Source organism: Struthio camelus, chromosome 1 (genome assembly GCF_040807025.1).
Source record: "Struthio camelus isolate bStrCam1 chromosome 1, bStrCam1.hap1, whole genome shotgun sequence".
Classification (NCBI taxonomy): domain Eukaryota; kingdom Metazoa; phylum Chordata; class Aves; order Struthioniformes; family Struthionidae; genus Struthio; species Struthio camelus.
Window position 1 is genome coordinate 211429023 of NC_090942.1, and position 20146 is coordinate 211449168.

Sequence of the window (20146 nt, forward strand, 5' to 3'; positions counted from 1 at the left end):
GAGAAAACTAGGACCAGACTGCACTCAGCAGTCTTTCCTTAGGTGAAATCTGCTATGCCATTGATCTCGAGAAGGCAAATCAAATAACAGCAGCCACATTTTTACGGATTAGGAGCTTCCTGTGCAAGACAGTATGTGTTTTTAATACTTTAAGCTGACTTATGAAACTGGTAGACAATGTGGAGGGTGGTGTTGGATGACCTCTTTTACATGCCTGATCATCCTGTCAACGTTTATAATGCATTTGATATTTCCTTCTCATCAGGATAGGATCAGTTAAGCAGTCGCATTTCCCAAAGCTCAGGTTGCATTATGCTTTGTTCCACATTTCACGGTAATAAACGTTGACATAAATTTCTGTAGATTTCACATAAAGTGATTGTTAATTTATTCATGGTTGAAAAGGATCTGAAAAAGAAAGAAAAGAGACTTCTCTAGAAGACAAATACACAGCTTGCAGGATAAGAAATACAGATCTTTCATGCCTATTTGTTTTGCACACGGTAATGACTGCTACATTCTGATTAACAATCTTGACCTAGTTAAAGTGCTATTGTTTCTCTGTGTTCCTATTCTTCTAAAAGACTGTGGCTAGACATGATATTTTATAATCCATCAGATGTAAAATCTGCATAAAAAATATAATTACTGTGCTTCAGCAACTTGGACCAAAGCCCTGATGTTATATTTCTAGGCAGTATACTGTGAATAATATAGATGCATTTTTAGGTTGGTATGTTCAGTTGGCAAGATATGTAATTTTTCCATAAGTGAAGGTAAACTGTGGGTTTTCTAACATGCTGATTACTATTCCAGCCCTGTTCCCCTGCTAATGAGAATTAAGTGGATACTTGTCAGCCAAGAAACATCCTTATTTGCTACTATAATTTCAGATTTAGTGGCACTTATTACAGTAAACAGGGAGAAAAACTTGTAATACCTCTCACTCAGCATTATTATTGACAGTGGTGTTTATGCTTAATGAACAACTAGAACTAGGACTCCAGTGCAAGAAGCCCTGTAGACACCGAATTTCTGCCCTGAAGAGCCTACGATCAGGAAGACGGAGATGGGAGGTGGGAAGCTGTGCAGAACAAAAACTTAACGGCAGCAAATCTTGCTCCATGTGATCGGAGGGGTCTTAGTGAGGACGGGGTTAGCTGAGCAGAGGGAGAGCTGGCCTGGAGAACTTGCAGATCAGCTGAAGGCCCCGCTCTTCCTCCAGCTGTTAGAGAGAGGGGTCGTCCCCCCCATGCCGTGGGCACACTGCTGGCCTGGGCAGAGCCATGCTGGCTCCGCACCAACCTCCGAGCAGGCAGCGTTTAGGACCACAAGGAAGAGACACCTGGAGCTGACTCTATGCAAAGCAGGCTTGGGCAGGAAACAGCATTTCCTACTCTTGCGTAACTCTTCGCAAACGTAGAAGGCCTGCTTTGGCTGGACCGTGAAGCTGCACAGCACTATATGGACTTACAGCTCTCTGTGCTGCTCTCCATTGCTCAGTACGCCCAGGGCCTCAGTCCTGTGTGAAAAATGAGTATTATTTCCAAGATCAGCTTCTTCCAGCAGATTGGACTTTCTGAACTTCCAGTGCTAAAATCTCTCTGAAGACAAGTGTCACACACGCATTTTTCAGACACATCAGGCAGAAGTTGCAAATCAAGACAAAAGATAAAAAATAACTGCCCTTGGCTTTGCTTTCTGTGCAGCAAAAGCGCCCAGCAGATAGGCTGGGGAGAGGCTAGCCTCCTTCCCTCGCTCAGAGTGGCATACTCTTAGCATACTCTTAGCATACTCTTGTATGCTAATTAAATCTTCAGAAGAGACATGAGAGCAAACCAGCTGCTCCCGTAGCTCAAACTCACACAGCTGTGCCCTGTAGACAGGGAAGAGCGAGAACTGTCAAAGCAGGCAGATGATTTTGATAGCTGTGCAGATCAAGTGGTGGTGGGAAGCCCTTTTGCCCTGTGCCTAAAGGAGACCACGACTCCTCACATTTCCGAGTAGGTGCCTCGCTGGTGAGTTGTCAGGGAGCCTCATTTCACCTCTGGCTTGGAGGCTGGGCCTCCAGAAAAATTAAGAAGGCCTCTCACCTTGACATCCCTTTGCTTGCGACACACCTGTAAAGTCTGATGCACTGGAGGTGGGAACCTGGGCAGCCTCCTGGGGTGAGGAGATAAAGGGAGAGTTGTCTCGTCCTCCCTTGCACAGGGCAGAGGCAAGGCTGTGCTCAAGGACCCCAGCCCCAGCCCCAGCCCCAGCCCCAGCCCCAGCCCCAGCCCCAGCCCCAGCCCCATGTGGAGAGATGCTCCCTGGCACAGCTCGGCTCCTGACCCTGGAGGAGGTGGCATGGCAGAAGGTGCGCAGCAAGCAGTGGAAACCACTGTTTGAGAAACGAGAGCTCCCATTGCTCAGGATTGGGCCCTACGGCCTTCAGGTCACTCCTTCGGTGCAGCTCTGCAGAGGCGTGCTGTGCCTGCAGTGAGGGGGCTTTGCTCCAGATTTGGGATTCAAAGGTGCTTTCACAGCATAAATAAGAAGTAGCATTCAGCATGTTTTCCTTCTTTGGAACAAATTTCTTTTTTTTTTTTTTTTGGCAACTTTCATTGTTTGAATATTTTCTGTATTTTTCATGTAATTCCTTTACCCCTTCCCCTCCCCAGACACATGAAGGATTTTGTTTACAGTGCAGCCATAGATACAATCAGCACACATTGTGAGAAAGTCTAGGAAAGTCCAAAAGGGACCTTTTAAACTGAATTTGACTGCTGCTTTTATATTAAAAGTATAAAATCCAAAGCTCTTTTTTTTTTTTTAACATCAGAAGTGTTACTCCGCGTGAATTGCTAATGCTGCCGCATTGCCCGCTTCACAAGCAAAGTGTGATAATCACTTTGGTTTTAAGTTAGCAGCATGTTGCACATTTTTGTTCCCATTGTTCTACTGCTGCAGCTAAGGCCGCTGCAAACCGCAGTACAAAAACGTGAGAGATGGGAGAACAAAGACTGTAGGAGATCCTCCTTTTACATCTTCCGCTAATACGGATTAGTGGAGGCTTAAAACTCTCGCAGTCTGATATTTGCTCTGCAGCTTGCATCAAGTAAATTGTTGTTTCAGTCCAGCCTTAAGTGTCTAGCTATAAACATTTTGAGAAGACAATCACAGTTGTTATTAACATTGCTCTGCAAGGTCAAGGATTGGTTACACCAGGAAATGAATTCCTGTAGAGACACCCAGGCACTATGGAGATAGGCTGGCAAGTCAGAAAGACAAGCGTGTTTTACCTGTCCTAAGAGCTGTAAAATTCAAGACTGCTGGATCGTTAAGCTAGAACTTCTCTCGAGTGCTGTGCTCCTACTCATTATCAAAAGAAGAAATAAAGCAAATTCTAAGTGAAGTCCAACAGTAGAAGCACACCAAAAATAAGATTTTCAATGAAACTGAAACCAAATAGTCCTTACCATTTCCCCTTGTGGCAGCCAAATTCTTTTCTCTGGCCCTATTGGACAGTCCCCGGGGAAATCAGTAGAAGACGACTGTCAGAACTGGGTCCAAGAACTGATAAAAATGTTTTTATATGTGGATATCTGGGGGGAGAAGAATCCTCAATTTTTCATTGACAAATTGTGCTCATGCAGCAAAAAATGTTTGTTTGTTTCCATTTTCTGAAAAAGCCTTTGAATCAGGAAAAAATTATTAATTCTCAGCAAAACGATCTAGTTTTACATTCAGTAAAAAATTCTGACCTAACAGAAAGGTGAAATAAAAGAGCTAGGCTATTTTGCCAAAAAAGAGAAATGATTTGATACCAGGTTTTGATGAGCCCAGGTTATTCGCTTGGTGAACTTCTGCTGATTTGGACTGGGGGAGCATTAGAGAGGAGGCTGCCTCTCTTAAATCCCTTTTAAGATTCAGAATAACTTTTAAGTAGGAATTAATTGTCCTTCTGCTTAACTAAGTTAAGGACTTAACTTAGTATCACACTGTGCCATTTAAACCAGTCATCTCTAGAGTATTGCTCTCTTGATAGTGCCCCTGAGCAGTTTGTGCCATAACAGCGCTGTGATGTGTTACAGACGGGATCTCCAGAGTTTTAGAAAGCGTAGTTGAGATTAACTTCAGAAAACTGATGCATCCAGCACTTCCTTGCTGCAAGTGCGTGAACGCATGCTGACTCACCACAGCCTGTTTATCAAAAGGTCTTACAATAATGCAGGCTGCCAGGAAAAGCACGTATTCTTTGATGGTTCATAAAGTTCTGCCTACCTAGTGCAGGCCAGAGCTGCGCATGGACGACTTCTTCCTCTCCTGGTTACTGTCATGTTACGCATTTCCCATCACAGAGTCTTTCAGTATTACACAGTTTGAGTGGTCTGAGATGTGTAATCACAAGCCCATTTGATCTGAGGAATGTGCCTGTGTGTAACGTGCATAGGAACTTTTGCTTACGTTTACTGACCCAAATCAATCCTAAATTGCAAATTGGAAGAGATGGAGCTTGAAATCTGGCAAGCTCTTTTTTCCCCTCTGAAGAGCGTATGCTTTGCCTGGGGGAAAAGGGCTTTGGCTGCTGAAAAAGGTATCAGCAGTTGAAAAATTTGCTAGAAAACGGCAACAATTTGAGTGATCGAACCCTGATCGGTTCCCTGCTGAAGACAAAATAGGCGCAACAGTCAGATGGCAGTGCCCTGTGGAAGGCAGCTTTTAGATGAAATAGCAAGACAGACAGGCTAGTGGTGGGTGCTGCCTGTCTCACTGGAACTAACATGGACTGGTCCACCACCAACCGCTCTGCCGTGCATTTGCTAGCATCTCAGCAAAGGCAGGGAGAGGGGGCTTCAGCCCTGTGAGTGGCTCACATCCTTCCCATGCCCTTGCTCTCCTCTAATGAGGGGATGTGACTAGCCAAGAAATAAAGACCTTTCCAGCAGCTTCCATGAAGTCCCCCAAGAGTCTCCTGCACCTTTATAGCCTCACTCTCTGTGCGTAAGTTTCTTTAAGATGGGGATATCTACGGACCAAGGTGTTGTCGGTGTTCAGAGACCAGTTAGGGGCATTCGATTTGCTTTGGGTTTGGTTTAGGGCAATGTAAAAAGTCAGCATTTGTTACTTCTTTATAAATTCATAGCGCTCTTTTTGGTGGGCGTTTTAGCCAAGCACAAGTAATGCAACGCAGTACCCACCTGAGTCCTCCAGTCCACACTACACCCACAGCATCAGTGCCAGAGGGTGATGAGGGAAGGAGTGCTTGGTCAAGGGAAGATCAGGAGACCTTGGTGCTCTCACTGGCTCTGCTGCTGACTTGTGCCTGACATCGGGCAAACCGCTTTGCACCTCACCCATCTCTGCTAGCAGTTAGTTCAAATGCAGGAGAAAAGTAGCTACTGTGCACAGCATTGTGCAACACCTGCGTTTTTAATTGCATCAGAAAGCCTAGTGCAGATGCTTTGAAAATGTGAAGACATTTTAAACAGCTCCCTCTGATTCAAACTGTTAAGCAAAGCAAAATTAGCTCAGAAAGGCATGTTAACCACCCAGAACGCATACATGCGGAGGATACGTTATTCGTTACCTGTTCAGCCTTGCTGTCATATCTGAAAGCAAAACATGTTGCCAAGTCATGTATTCTGATGAGCTGGGGACTTCCGCATTTCCCAGGAAGATGAATTTGGGGGCATGAGAATGATTTCTAATAAACACAGTGTTAGCAAAGATGATGGTAAAAGGAAGTGCAGCTTACTGTTTTTTTGCAAAGGAAAGTACAATGACTCATGTGTCAGAAGGAACATGTTAACCAAAAGACAGTCCGTGCACTTTGTAAATGACCACCTAAAAGCCCCTCCCGTGGGACAGCTAATGGCAATTAGTCACTCTTGAAGGCACAGGGTCTGTGGACTTCTACTAATAGGCACCAACATGTCTGTCATTTAAAACGAAAACTTGAACCTGTGATTTGAAAGCTACACTGCAAGTTGAACTTGAGATGTGAGAGTTTTTCTGTCTCAGAGAAATGATAAGCTTTTGCTGTGAGGCACAAGCTCAGTGACCTGCTGATGCAATGGAAGCATAGTAAGGACAGTTGTGTACTCAGGAAATATATACTTGCTGATCAAGCCGTTCCCAAGCAACTCACGGGTGTTTACTCCAGAATAAAAGTGTTCACATGTGGAGTTAGCCTGAAAGAGCTCTCACATATAGGCAAGCCAGAAGAACGTGGGCCACAACGGAGTATCATATACCCATGGGCTTCTGTATGTGAAACAGCGCAATACAAGTAATGTGATTTTGAGATCTCACGAATCAGTCTTTCTCACATAATGTGAAACCTAGAGTTCTCTAGCATTTCCTCCCCCCAGTCACAGTTTCATAAGATATCATAATTGCAATGGGCAGTGTTTTTGCAGTGATCCAGCTAGTATTGTCCCGTTGTCACTTAGGTCAGAGCACTGCTGCACAAGTGAATAAAAGGCAGAACACGAGCAGGATTTCCCTGCAGAGTTTCCTGGTGTTGCTCACTGCATTCTGCGCAGCTGAAACAGCAACAGCGAGTGCTCGATTTAGCTAGATCTGCATACGTGTGTATTTATTATGTCTAGTTTTGAGTGTGAGCTTTTAATGTAGAGGGCTAAAGATATGACAGGTGTGTTTGTTTTAAAGTGATCTTTTATGAACTGTGCTTTTGAAATTCCAAGTGACTGTACTTGAGGGTATATGCACTGAGTCCAGTTTTTTCAGCTCCTGGAACTACACCTTTGTTTTGTGCGCACAGGAAGGAATCTGTATGTACAACTGCAGCGGATGAGTACGTATCGGGTGGGCAGGGCTGTGAACCTGTTTTCCCTGAGTAGGCCCACAGGGCTTGTGAGCAGATCAAAGTATTGAGTATTCAAGGAAAAGGAAATACCGTAACTACGTTTCTTAGAGCAGTGGTGCGTATACTGTATGTTTTACAGCAGATGCTTCAGAATACAAACAGTTAGGGATCAATGTATTAATAGACATATCTGTAAAATAACCTGGCGATACATCATGGATCCTTGGCTGATATCAGCTGACACGGCTCCAGTGGATTCATTTCAAGATTTGAACATAATTTTACTGATCTCCAGCCAGTATAAAGCTGTGTGAGATCAGGATGCCGAGATCTCATGCATATCTTTACAATTTCTCTTACATACTTCGGACTCTACAGCAGTCAAAAATTGTCTTGTGGATCATACACCAAAATCACTGAAGTGAAATCCCATAGCACTGATAGGCACAAGGGCAGATTTCATGACTGCATTAATCTCTGATCTAAAATACTCTAGATCTATGTCTGGCGCAATTGGATGGGAGCAAAACTGGGGGCAGATATGCCCTAGGCTTTGCCAGCTATGGCTCTGGCCACCTCCCTCTACCTGCGTGCACAGGAGAAAGGGGGCCCATGATCTATGATCAACAGTGGTCAGTCAGTGGTGCCCAAAAAAGTGCTGGAAGGCGCTGCACTGTGGCCGTAAAGACAGGGATGACGGTGGTGGAGAGATGTCTCATTACAACATGTCTCATTACAATTTTGTTCAGTTCCATTTACACTGGTTTCACTGACTTGTGCTCGCCCAAATACCTTTCTATACTGGGCAATGTTCATTTGCCCATTAACTTGCGGGCCCCTTCTATAAGCATCAAATAGATTGGCTCTTCAGTGTCATCTAATGTTTTTTTTCTTTGCTTCTTTCAGCTCCAAGGCTCCTTGAAGAGAAAGTTGGTGGTAAATCTGTCACCTGTCAACAACAAGAGGCCCAATGGTGTTTCAGAGAGCTCTTTCCTTGACATTAAGAGGATAAGAGTGGGTGATAATCTCTCAGTGGGACAAGGTGGACATCATGTTAACAATTGCCAAAGCCAGTCAATGTCAGGAACTATGCCTATGGGGCAAGGATCACAAAGAAAGACTAGCAACCTAGCAAACAATACACATCCTAGTGGGAATGGCATGTTTAATATGGCTTTGAAAGAGGTAAAGAAAGAACCAGGAGAAACAATGTCCTGCAGCAAACATTTAGATGGTCAGATGTCCCATGAGAACATGTTCCCTAACAGATATGGGGAAGACTCAGGGGAACAAATGATGGATCCAGAGCTACAGGAACTATTTAATGAACTGACTAACATATCGGTGCCACCAATGAGTGATCTTGAGCTAGAAAATATGATAAATGCCACCATAAAACAAGATGAGCCATTCAACATTGACCTTGGGCACCAGAGCCAGAGGGGCCCTGTGAGATCTCTGCAAATGGAGAAGATGGTGATAAAGAGTGAATATGCACCAGGCATGAATCAGGCGCCTGTGGGCTCCCCACAGATGAGGCCTTCTTCTACCGGTCCAGCCTTCACTATGGCCACCGCTGCCATGTCCACCTCTTCACCCATCCCTTCGGTGCCTCAGAGTCAAACACAAGTATCGCAGGTTTCTTCTGTGTCCAGTCGACCGCTGCCTAACTGGCAGGAGGTGTCTCATGCACAGCAGCTCAAACAGATAGCAGCCAACCGGCAGCAGCATGCCTTGATTCAACAGCAGCAGCAGCAGCAGAACCAGACAGCCAACTGGTCCACCTTGTCTCCATCTGGGCCTTCCCCTGGACCCTTTGTGCAAGAGAAAATCCCCAGTCCTTCCTTTCGTCAGCAGCAGTTCAGCCCACAAAGCTCAGCAATGCTTGGGGTACCAGTGAACGGAAATCAGTCGAAAGGGATGAACAGCTATGTTTATAAACCAACAACTCCCCAGAGCAATCCCATGGACATAATCATGCAACAGAAGCCTCAGGACCTCAACAGAAACTTTATCAACAGTGGTCAGCCACCACTAGAGCAGCATCATGGCAACACAAAGCCTTTATTTCACTTTAACTCAGAGCAAACAAACCAGCAGATGCCTTCAGTTTTGGGTTCCCAAAGCAAGCCTACCCTTCTGCACTACACGCAGCAGGCCCAGACTTCAGCCCCAGTGCAACAGCCACAGCAACAGCCACAACAACAGCCGCAGCCACAACCTGCTCAGTCTCTCCCGAACCAGCCTCTTCAAAGGCCGCCCAATGTACCCCTAGCCATGCAGCAAAAAATGATGCTTCAGAAAATGCAGCAAAGCCAGCAAATCTCAGGTCTGCAGTATCCAGTCTCTCAGCAGCATAGACAGGTAAGACAAGTTCCTCCTCATTTGTAATAGAATCATTCCGGTCTGGTAGTAAAACGGCTTTTCCTTCAGGAGATGTGTAATTGTGGTAAATAATGACCAACTCAGGATATACTTCATCACAGCTGGTGATGTTTAGTGCCTGTTCAGGTGTATCATGGATGCACGCTGATAAGAATCTCAGGAAAGGCATGTTCACAACACTGTTTTTTCTTAAGCCAATAGAGTGAATATGTCACTGCTACATATTATGCAGTTACTTCCCAGAAAGGTGAGATAATAGGGCAGAGATAAGATTATTTTGGAGTCTTATCTAAATTTTCTAGCTGACAAAATTTTAGGCTCTTTTGAATGGCAAAATTTTAACAAATTCCTGTGCTATCTAAGATAATATATTTTACACCATTAATTTGTATGTCATCATTTTCCTTAGGGAGGCAGGGTTAGGAAATTATGTCTTCAGATATGTTTTGACTGACATGACAAAAATACTGTTTACACATTTGTTATCTGTTTGGCAAAGAAACACTAAGACTTATCTGTGAGCTTTATAAACACCCATCACACTTCCGGGAATATTCTGTGGATAAAATACATGCTTAGATATGAAGGTGAAGGCTGTCACAGACGCATCTACAATTACATATGACATGGCCAGCTCCCACTGTTTTATCATGAGACACAGTGCCCTGACATGGTTCTTGTAGCTCAGTTATGCTATAGAAAAGTTGTTTGTGTGCCCAGATCCTAAGTTTCAGCCCTGCCTATTGAAATTTAAATATGTAACTTCACTGTAACCCAGAAGCTCAGAAACTGGGAAAAAAAAAAAAAAAAGCTCAAAAGAGAAAACAAGTGAAGTGTGTATTTGATCTTGTGATGTTTCAGCTACTCCCAGAAGTTTTGGTGGGGCTTGGTTCAAGGCGTTTGAGGGCACAGAATGGCAATGTAGGTGTACAGATCATTCCTGAATTTCTTTTATATGAAAAAGAGCTAGAGCAAACTACTGAAAAGTGAAACCCTAAATCTTCCATAAAGTAACTGAAAAGCAACATTGTGAATGAATCATTCAGAACTGAAGTTTCTTGGCCAGACTGGGCAAACAGTCTAATGTTTTTAAAAAAGTAAAGTAAATAGAGTTGTACGCATAGAAACCTTTCTTCTTCTAACTCTTTCAAATTCCCTGATTAACTAATCATAAATTTCTCCAACAAATAATTCCCTTGTAAGAGGTTTCACCAGGTGAAACACTTAGGCAGTTTTTGGTGAGGAGGGGTTGCTTTGTTGGAAGAGGCTGGAGAGTGAGCAGCAGTGGGAAGCAAGCACAGCTTTGTTGTTTTATGGGAGGTCTCTGCTGGCTATTCCTCTGCTGGCTATTCCTCTCTATTCTTGGGCCACTGTGCGCTGTCTTCTCAGGAGCGTTTCCCCATTCTCTTAATAGACTGGCAGGCAGATGTATTTTAGCAGTTCCTTCATTCAGCCATGATGAAGCTTCCAGCAATCTGTCAGCACAGGAGAGACAGGCAGGACTTTTGCAAACAGTAATTTTTTTGAAAAATATGCAAGGTCACATTCTGGAAGGAAATGAAAACACTAAAAGCAACTCAGCTTGAGGCAGTGTTAGCTACCTGCTCTGTGTCCTCTTGCACTGCTGCTCGGGGAGGTGAGCCAACAAGATGGTACTTAGCAACATGGCCACAGTAGTACTTGCAAGATTTATTGTGAGTGTAGTGGGATCTTTCACCTGTGCAGCCACAAGATCTTTTGACTTATGAAACTTTCCCTAAATAAACTTGCTAAGTGCGAAACTGCAGATAATACAGTAAGGAGGGACTTTTGCATATCATCACAGACTTCTGCAAATAGTCTTCCAGAGTGTCCCATCACCTCACACTACTTCCCACAGGTTTGTCTGCAGGATGTGGCTATCCTGACCGACGGCATAGCTGAGAAGCTTGGAAGCTTTCTAGACACAGATTATGGGGACTTTGCAGCAAGAACTCTTGTTGTTTCTATGCTCTTCAGAGGTAACTGGATTTTTTAAGATCCCTACCAGCTGCTGCAAAGTTCTCCTGAAATTTAGGAAATCAGGCAGGTCTCTCAGTAGTGTTCTGTAGCTGCAGGAACAATACTTAGGAATATAGTTGGTCCATAAATTGCAGGGTTTTGAATTGGCTTGAACATGACTGTTCATTGGGCCATATTAATTCTGTGAACTCTATTAGGGTCTACCTGCACAGCAGGAAGAGCCTGCCAACCTTTTAGTCAGGGAGTGCTTGTCCAGTTCGTAAGTGTCTTCACCTCGGCTGTTGGAGCTCTAGGTATGAGTGTGCCTCCAGTCTGAGAGCTGTGCAAAAGCCTGTTATATTTGCAGTCTTGGCTTTCCCAAGACTCCTACCATGATCTATCCCAATGCAAAACTTCTATAATCTAGTTTATATGGACACTGAACCCACAGTCATTTGAGTTACAGCTTGGATTTCATTTCAAGTTGGGTTCTGACATGCTCACTTTGGAATGAGATCGTGCTTACAATCTGTGAAGTGGGGTGCTGATAGTTCTCCTGTTTCATCCCACAGTTTCCCAGACTTGTAAGTTCTGACCCCTTCACTTCCCACTCGCCTCCAACACTATCACTTATGCGTGTATAAGCTAGTTACTAGCTGAGCAGATCAGCCCTGTCCCACCTGGTCTGCTCCATGCTTAGTCACCCTAGATAACAGCCTTACCTGGTGACTGAATATCAAAGCCCATCAGAATTTTGAGGAACCTCAGATGAAATATGGGGGGCATGATTTGGAGGAAGAATCCAGACCCTGCACTATTCTGAGAACATCTTTAAGAGGCCATCAAGGAGACTGGTTGGTGGAGTCAAATGAATGGGCTTTCCCGTTTTAGCTAGGTGTTAGCTACACTTATCTACAATAAGGATATTAACCAGGTGTTTATTAGTGCCCAAGTACACAGCTCCCGTGCCCATGTTAAATGAATGTTAAATTAGAGTGGGAGGAGAGATCCCTAACATTATCATTCCAGTAAAGACAACAAAGGGCAAAGGAAGCTCATAGGTCAAGTCATATTAATTTTAGCAATGAGGACATCACCTTGTTTAACCTGTACTTTCCTCTTTCCTAGAAGATAGGCTCCCACTCTGAGGAGTTCTACACATCATTAACAGTAATATATGATTAATTAACAGCATTTACTAATTAACCTCATGATTAATATTTATTTTACTCATGCCCTATTTCTTCATGAGGAATCAGGGTTTGATTCTGCTAGGTATCGTTCAACTCCTCCTCAGATCCTGGATTCATCTGTACTACAAGGAGCGTCTAAGAACTAGGTGGAATGCTTTGTAGCTGGAAACGTGAATGCACATTCATAAAGGGCTGCTGTGACATTGCGATCAGATAGCACTGATCTGAACACTATAAATTCACATTTTCAGCTGAACCAGCTCACTCAGGATTTTTATTCCTCAAGCTTTAAGATAGCCAAAAAAGCATTTGAACTTGGCTTTATCAGCCCAGGCTTGCTAAATGAAAACGTAGGGCTTATAATTCCTCCGCCTGTCACATTCACTTTGTGTCAAATGGGAGGGAGTTTGCAGTGGGATTTGCTAATTAGATATCTTTGCCTCCGGGGAAAAGTCATAAAAATGATGGAAATCTTCTTGGTTTCCTGGAAGAAAGTTGAATTCAGTTAAGGTTTTGTTGGCTTCTGGGTTTTATTCTTCATTGCTGTGGGAAAGAGTCACCTCTCCGTGGTCTATCAGGATGCGACACATGCACAGTCTGAGAAAAACTCTTACAAATTCAATATTCTCTTTGTTTAGGAAGTAATTAGAACCTCCGTATTCTGCACAGGTTAAATGAGGTTTGCAGTGCTTATACAGAATCTGAGCTGTTGTGGCGAAAATCTGTGACTGTGTGTGAGGAGAAGTCTGAAGTCTAACTTTCTCTCCTCAAAGAAATATAATACAGTCAATGAAAGATGCTTCTGGAGTAAGACCTAAGGTTTTTGAACAAAAAACTCGGTGGTTTTGACTAGTATAAGAAATTCTGCACATATTTTTAAAGTTTTTGATCAGCCATGCGACTTGTTCAATATGATTCATCAGCCTTCTATCAAGAAGTCAAAAAAAGAAACGTCAGTATCTACCAAATAAAATATTATTCATCCCCTTCTGTTTTTGACCTAAAGCCAAATTAAACTTAGAGGTTTCAGGCTGACTTTCTCTCCACATTTTTTTATTCAAATTCATTCACTCAAGGGAGGGGAGAAAAGAAGGCTGAGCTCATGAGAATAGGAACCCTGATGGGGCAAGGCCCTCATATTGTAGTACTTGGGGGCATGTGCCCTAGGACCACAGGAGCCATATTTAGTCTCAGCTTTGGGACCAAGCAAAACGGAAGGGAATCATGACAGCTTCAGCCCCCACTTTGCATGAATAACCAGTGGTCCTTGTTTTTAAAGCGCCGATGTAGTCTCTGTAGTAACGAACGACAATTATGTACCCCTGTGCAGACTTTAGAGCCCTGTAAGTCCTTATTCTTTTCTAATCTTTTTGTGGATGGGATCATCTTCTCTCCTTTTTTCTCTCTCCCTTTTTTTTTTTTCTTTAAGAACCCAGGAATGTGGCATGATTAGTGCAGTTTGGAGCTTTTTTGCCCTTACTTGCCCTAATTGGGGCATGCCTTAGATCATTTTCTTCACTAGGTCCTAACAGGCGCCTTTAAAATCCAACCAATCTTCCTCCCTACTGAACTCTGAGCAATCTTCTCTCTGTTACTGGCTCTAGGCATGAATATCCCACACTTGGCTCTCGCCTTATGCACTCCCACAGCAAAGCTTTGTATTTGCAGCATGTGGCGGATGGCCTATCACATGCTCCATGACCCAGTGATGTAGTGTGGCCATGTGTAGCCATGGAGGTGGTGACAGGTGGCAGTGCAGCACTGCCCTAGGGATGAGCCATGCCATGGGGCTCGCACTCACACTGGGGAGCACACTGGGGAGCCCCAGGTGGGAAGGTGGTCCTCACCTCACAGCCCCCTCCATTACATCAGCCCTTTCAGATACCCAGAAAATCAGAGCTTAACTGATATATATGCATCACTCTTAAACATCTCCAAGGGATACAGATGGTAGTTAACTAACCTGGCAGCTCAGTGGAGATGCTGAGACAGATTCTCATCTCATTATCTCCAGTGTAAACTCAGAGTAATTTCACTTATTTTGGTAGAGAGTAATTAGACTGGCAGCAGCAGACTAAGCAGCAGAATATGCCCTTCTGTCTTTTTTTTAAAGCATGGGCAGCATACAGTTTTTATAAAAACCATATGTTGAAGTGTTGGATTGCTAGTGAAGGATGCATGCAAGGAAGAAGCATCAGGAACAAAAGAGCTAACGGCTTCCTTGAAAGTGCAGCAAGCAGAACTCTTTTTATCATTCACTGCTGAGCGATAACTTACACCTCTAATTTAGCCCCTGAAATTCCTCAAAGAAAATGTGGTTGCCTTGTATGATTCATATCAAAATAATATTTTCTTAGACCATTGTGTTTACTACTAAAGAAGAAAAGAAGAGCACATTTTGGTGAGGCAACCTCTCTGTTTTCAAGCGTGAAGGAATTATTTTGCAAATATTTGTGAAGGAAAGAGAAAACTTAGAGTAGCTTGTGGTACTAACCAATTTAAATCTAACCAAGATTTAAATTTGACTTAGATCACAAATAACAACAATTCCAGACCTTTGGAATCTGCAATAATAGAAACTGTTCCATAGTGTAAGAAAACAACAATGTGACCTTTCTTTCAATGCTCACTATAAAAATAATATTTGGATGACAGCTTTTCTTGATAGCTCCATTTTCGTTGCATTCCTTCATGCAATAGCTTCTATGTTAAATATTCTGAATAAAAGCATGAGTATGTCCCACTAACTTCCATCAACTGCATGGTCATAGCTGGTTTATGGACACAAAATCACAGAGAAAATGTCATAAATTCATGTATTGTCATGGTGAACTGTTGTCTTGGTGTCTTGGTGGTGCCTTGTATCATTCATGTTCAGTTTGCTAAATGAAATATGTAGGCAATCACACTGTGGATAGTGAGCCCCTGTGGACACTGTAATTCAGAGCTTCAGATACATGACCAGTTCCATAAGGTTTCTTGAACTTTTTGCATACAACTATTTACACTAGAAGAATGGTAGACTATTAGCCACTTAGGTCAAACATTTCCCTCTTTGGGGTTTTGGGATATAGCTGAGCTAGTCCCTGTTTTATCATTTGGACTGCTTTTTGAAGATACTTTCGTGAGGATACTGATACAAAACACCATTGCACTTGTATGGATGGGTGCTGTGCTAACATCAGCGCACTTGAAGTCTTCATTATTAATTGGCATTATGAAAGTTCCTGGAAACTCCACTGACAGAGCAAAATGTCATTCTGTGAAGAACTGTACAAACTTGGATTAGAAATGCCTCCTATTTCAAAGGGACAGCGTTGATCCAGCTTCTGTGAGAATCAAGGTAAAGATGAGCTTTGCAGAGGCCTTTGAAGGGTATCAGTTTCTACCCGCTGGTATGGCTAGATATGTTGGTTTGAGAACTACAGCGCTCCAGGAGGCACTTCATGAGCCAGTCAGTTGTCCTGGCCATGGGGAAGCAACCTCTGTTGGAGATGGGAGAGACAGTAAGGGAGCTAACTGCTTCAGCCATCTGATTTTACTCCACTGCCACCAGTAAGCCAGAGACCTTGGACAAGGGCTGGGTGAGGAAGCAGACAGACAACCGAGGTGCCTGGTGAGTATGTAAGAGAAGACAATGGTGGCTTCAAGGGGGAAAGGGCAAGTGAGAAGATCAGCAGTGCTGGTGGCTGAGTTTACAGTTTACAGGCCTGGGGTAGAAGGGTGAAGTAGCAAGCCATCACCAAAGAGAGGATATGAGCTTGTGTTTATGAGATTAACCAAAAAGGTGATGTAAAAGGACAAGACTGGGATAGAGAATTGTGAAGGTGTAATGCTGGCTGGGGAACCAGGAGATAGGGATGTTTCCAGTCGAGTTCTCTGCTATTGGCTTCCCATAGCCTTGGGCAAGTCAGTCCGCTTTGATCTGTGACCTCATCTATAGAACCGGGCTATCCGCGATGGCTTCTTACCTGGGTGAAGTGAGGATTACTGACATTGCTATGTATGCCTCTGAGGGCAAAGTCGAGCCTTGAGTCAATTTCCTGCAGGGATTTTGGAAAGGCAGCCTGGAAAAACAATATAATTCCACATTTGGAGCTGGCATGGTGGAAAGCCCTTTCCTGTAAGCTTTTGCTTGTTTGTAGGCAATTTATGAATACCTCAAGAAGTCAAGGAACACAAAAATTTTAACAAGCCCTACCTTTGTCTCCCTACAGTCTTTCTATTATTTTAAATCCCTGAAGTCCTCAAGAGCAAGTCCAAATAATTTCTCTCTCCAGGGATTCAAAGTGAAGGAATATTTTAATGACAAATATTTGTTCCTTCATTCAGTCAGTTTTATTGCTGGTTGTTTTTATGGTGAGGATCTGCTCGAGGCTACAGATGACTGTCATTAAGACAGTAAGAGATCTAGTAATGCTACTTTAATAAGAGTTTTCATGGGTGAATTTATCATGTATATCTGATACTGATCCAGAAAATCAGCCAGATGCTCCAACAGAACTAGTTCAGAACCATCTGCCTGCTTCATTTGCTGCGTGCCTGTGTCTGATAATGTACACACACAATGTAAGAGACAGTTTTTGCCCTGAAGAATTTATAATCTAAATAAGCAAGCCAGCCAAAGCTTGAAAGGAAGGAAATGTTACTGTATGCTTTATAAATTATTATATATTTGGGGGAAGAGAGAATGAAGCCATTCACCCAAAGCCATTACAATCAATCCGTTGGAGCTGTTGGATAAGGACATAAGTACACATTTACCATCACCAGAAATCCTCTGACTGAGTCTGGAGTTGAACCAGCCTCGGCGTTGGCCTCAGGGTTACTATCCTTGTGTCCTGGGATGGTGCTTGAACCTATCGCCTTCTCTCTGCTCATCTCGACCTGGCTGCACTCTGCCCCTGTCCTTGTTCATCTGAGAGCCTTCTTTATCAGTCCGTCACCTACAGCACCTACCACTTTTAGCCTTTACACCTGCACAGTCTCCCAGAGAAGACCTCTGGAGCACCATGAATTGTTTGGTGCCTCTTCCCCCACTCATACCTATAAATTGATAGCAAACAGCCCAGTTGGGCGCACCCGCCGGCTCGCTAACTCCTCAAGGGCTCTTTGAGACACCCATGCTTAGATGTTTATGCCCTGGCTCTGTCTGAGGTTGCGCTTGTCACCTTATACATAGGAAAGAAGTCGGGTCTTGACGGCATCCTCACACCACCCTTTGTACATAGTGCAGGCAAATCCCCCTGAGTTGTGGCATCTCTTCAAACAGGCCTCCTCACTTCTCTGTCCTGCCTGATGATGCTCCATTATATCAAGCCCCGGCTAGAATTCAGAGGGCGGCTGAGTGCCTCAAATGGTTGTTCCCTCTGAAAAGCCAAACAGCCTTCATAAAGTCTTTTAATAGCAAGACTTAGCCTTGACATAGCTGTGGAGACATATGAGTTGGGTGATTTTCCCATTTCATGGGAAGATGTGAGGAGTTACCTGGCTTGTCCACATTGTATTGTGAATCAGTAGAAAACATATAAATTAGGTTAAAGGGGGGATATTCGCCCCTCTTCTTCATAGCAGTTATCTGTATTCAGTGTTAAAGCCCTAAGCTCCATACATAGCCAGTGAGAAAAGCACAGTTCAGTGTGCCTGTGCTAGGCATATACACAAGGAATAAACTTGCTGCAGAAAGCTCTCGGGTCCCATTACCCCAGCTGCGCTGCTCTGCCTGTGAGAAATGCACAGACTCAAATTACTGTGGATTGAATTGTATGACAATATGTCAAAGGAAGTCCTGACTAAGGCCTTCAACTTGACATTGCCCAGAGCTGTGAGCAAGGGGCAGTGTATGGCTGGACTTCTCCCCCGGGGGCAGAGTGGGAGGAGAGCGTGAGTCACAGAGCTGTGCTCAGTGCCTCCCTGGGGCACTGTGATTCCTTCTTCTCTCTGGCTGGATAAGGACCCAGGACTTGAGCCGCATATGGACTACTCATTGCTCCCTTGAACTGGACTGCTAAGAAATCACACTCAAAGTGCAGCAAGGAGCAGCCATGCCATGGGTCAGCCACCTCCCCAGGCAAAGGGCTACAGACTCCCACGAGCCCGTGCCCTCACCGGTGAAGGGCGAGAGCAGGGACAAAGGGCTTGGGGGGACAAGGGGTACAGGGCACAGAAAGCTTTTGAGATTCTCAGGTGAGGTTTCATAAGACGGCAGAGCTGATCTAATAGCTAGCTGCTTTAAAAAGGGGCAAGGAGCCCTCCCCCATCCCAGCCACCTGTGTCAACTCCTTCCTTTAGCACCAGCTCTGGCACTTGTCTGAGCTCGCACAAAGCTGGCAGAAAGCTATGCTTTTTCCCTCTGGATTGGTTTTTCTGCTCTTTTAGTGACTTGATCCAGCTTGTGGGGTCAGGCAAAGCCAACATGAGCACAAGGGAAGTGGCAGGAGCACATATCTGGCAACAAGAAGTGGAGACAGGACTGATCCTATCAGCAGCAGCAGGTTGTTAAACTCAACTCAAGTTGCTGGTGCCAAGGAACTTCACCTATGGAGGCAACCCGCTGGCTGCAGAGAGAGGGAAGGTGGAAAACTGAATGCAGGAGGGAATCTGGGTGTGGAAGGGCAAGAATTGAGGGTAGGAGAGAGGGAGCAGAAAGTTTAGTATAAGGAAAGGGGATGGAGGCTGGAAGAAGAGGTGGTAAAGAGTAAAATGCAGGAGGGATGAGGGTATGATGACAGGAAGAAGTCTGGAAGACAACAGTAATATAGAGTGCAGGTTAAGACTGGGTAAGGTAGAATGAGAACAATATATATATGTGTATATGTATGTGCATATATGTATGTGTATGTGCACATTAATATATATACAGCCCTTGCAAAGGGGAGAGTGGAAGAATGCTAACACTCAAAAAGAAACTGTTTCTGAATCCCATGCCAGAAATAAGTGAAGGAGCATGAGGATCTTGGAAATGCAGCCTTCCAGACCTGCCTTACTGACAGGCCATGAAATTGCTAACTGAAATGATATACTAAATATTTAGCCTATGCTGCTGATCTTGCCAGTCTCTGTCAATCAGGGAGATAGAGTCACCAGCATTTCTGGCCCACTAGAAAAAATTAATACATCCAGATCTCTGCTCTTCTTCCTTCATGGGACCCTGCAGGTCTTCCACCAACCCCTGGCTGGAATTACAGCCATTTAATAACTAAAATGTAGCTTCTTCCTGTCTTGCAAAAGATGCACATGGAGTCATATGAGGAAGAAAGGCATGCACTATGTGGTCTAAGGCCTTCATAAGAAGCTGTATAGTCCACCTGAGCAGAAAAGTTCCCCATGCTTGACTGGTACCAAAATACTTGTGATGACTAAGCCCCAAAAGCAGGTGGTCTTAATACCTCTCAAATTGTTGGATGGTTCTCATCCTGCATTGAGGAGGGAAATACCTATGCAAGATGTATAGTTGGTGCTGCATGCATCTTCTCAGCTATGCTGAGCAACCCTATAAGGGATTGAACTAACCTTTCCTCTACCACAAATTCCTAGGTGTGAAAAAGAAGATAGTATTTCTGCGGAGCCAGTTTATTCTGTAACCTGTAATAGGGAGAGGTACTCTGAGGACTTTCCTTAGTTCGGTGAAGATGGGTTAGATGCACTCTCAGTCTTTTTTTTTCCCACTACTTTCTAAAATTTGCAGTGGTTGCAAGCTGGGCCACAGTCTGCCTCCAAGTGAATGATGAATGACTAAAGGATTTAGTGCTTTAGTTCTGGTTAGAAGAACACC

General features: G+C 44.0%; 1 protein-coding gene across 3 annotated transcripts in view; it reads left to right on the forward strand.

Annotated features, from left to right (window-relative positions):
- The window catches only part of MAML2 (mastermind like transcriptional coactivator 2), a 227481-nt gene that overhangs the window by 143935 nt on the left and 63400 nt on the right, over nucleotides 1–20146 (forward strand). For all 3 annotated transcript variants that reach the window (XM_068930423.1, XM_068930422.1, XM_068930424.1), the window contains exon 2: nucleotides 7721–9178. In XM_068930423.1, coding sequence (XP_068786524.1) covers nucleotides 7721–9178 — 1458 coding nt within the window. The remainder of the gene's footprint in view (nucleotides 1–7720; nucleotides 9179–20146) is intronic.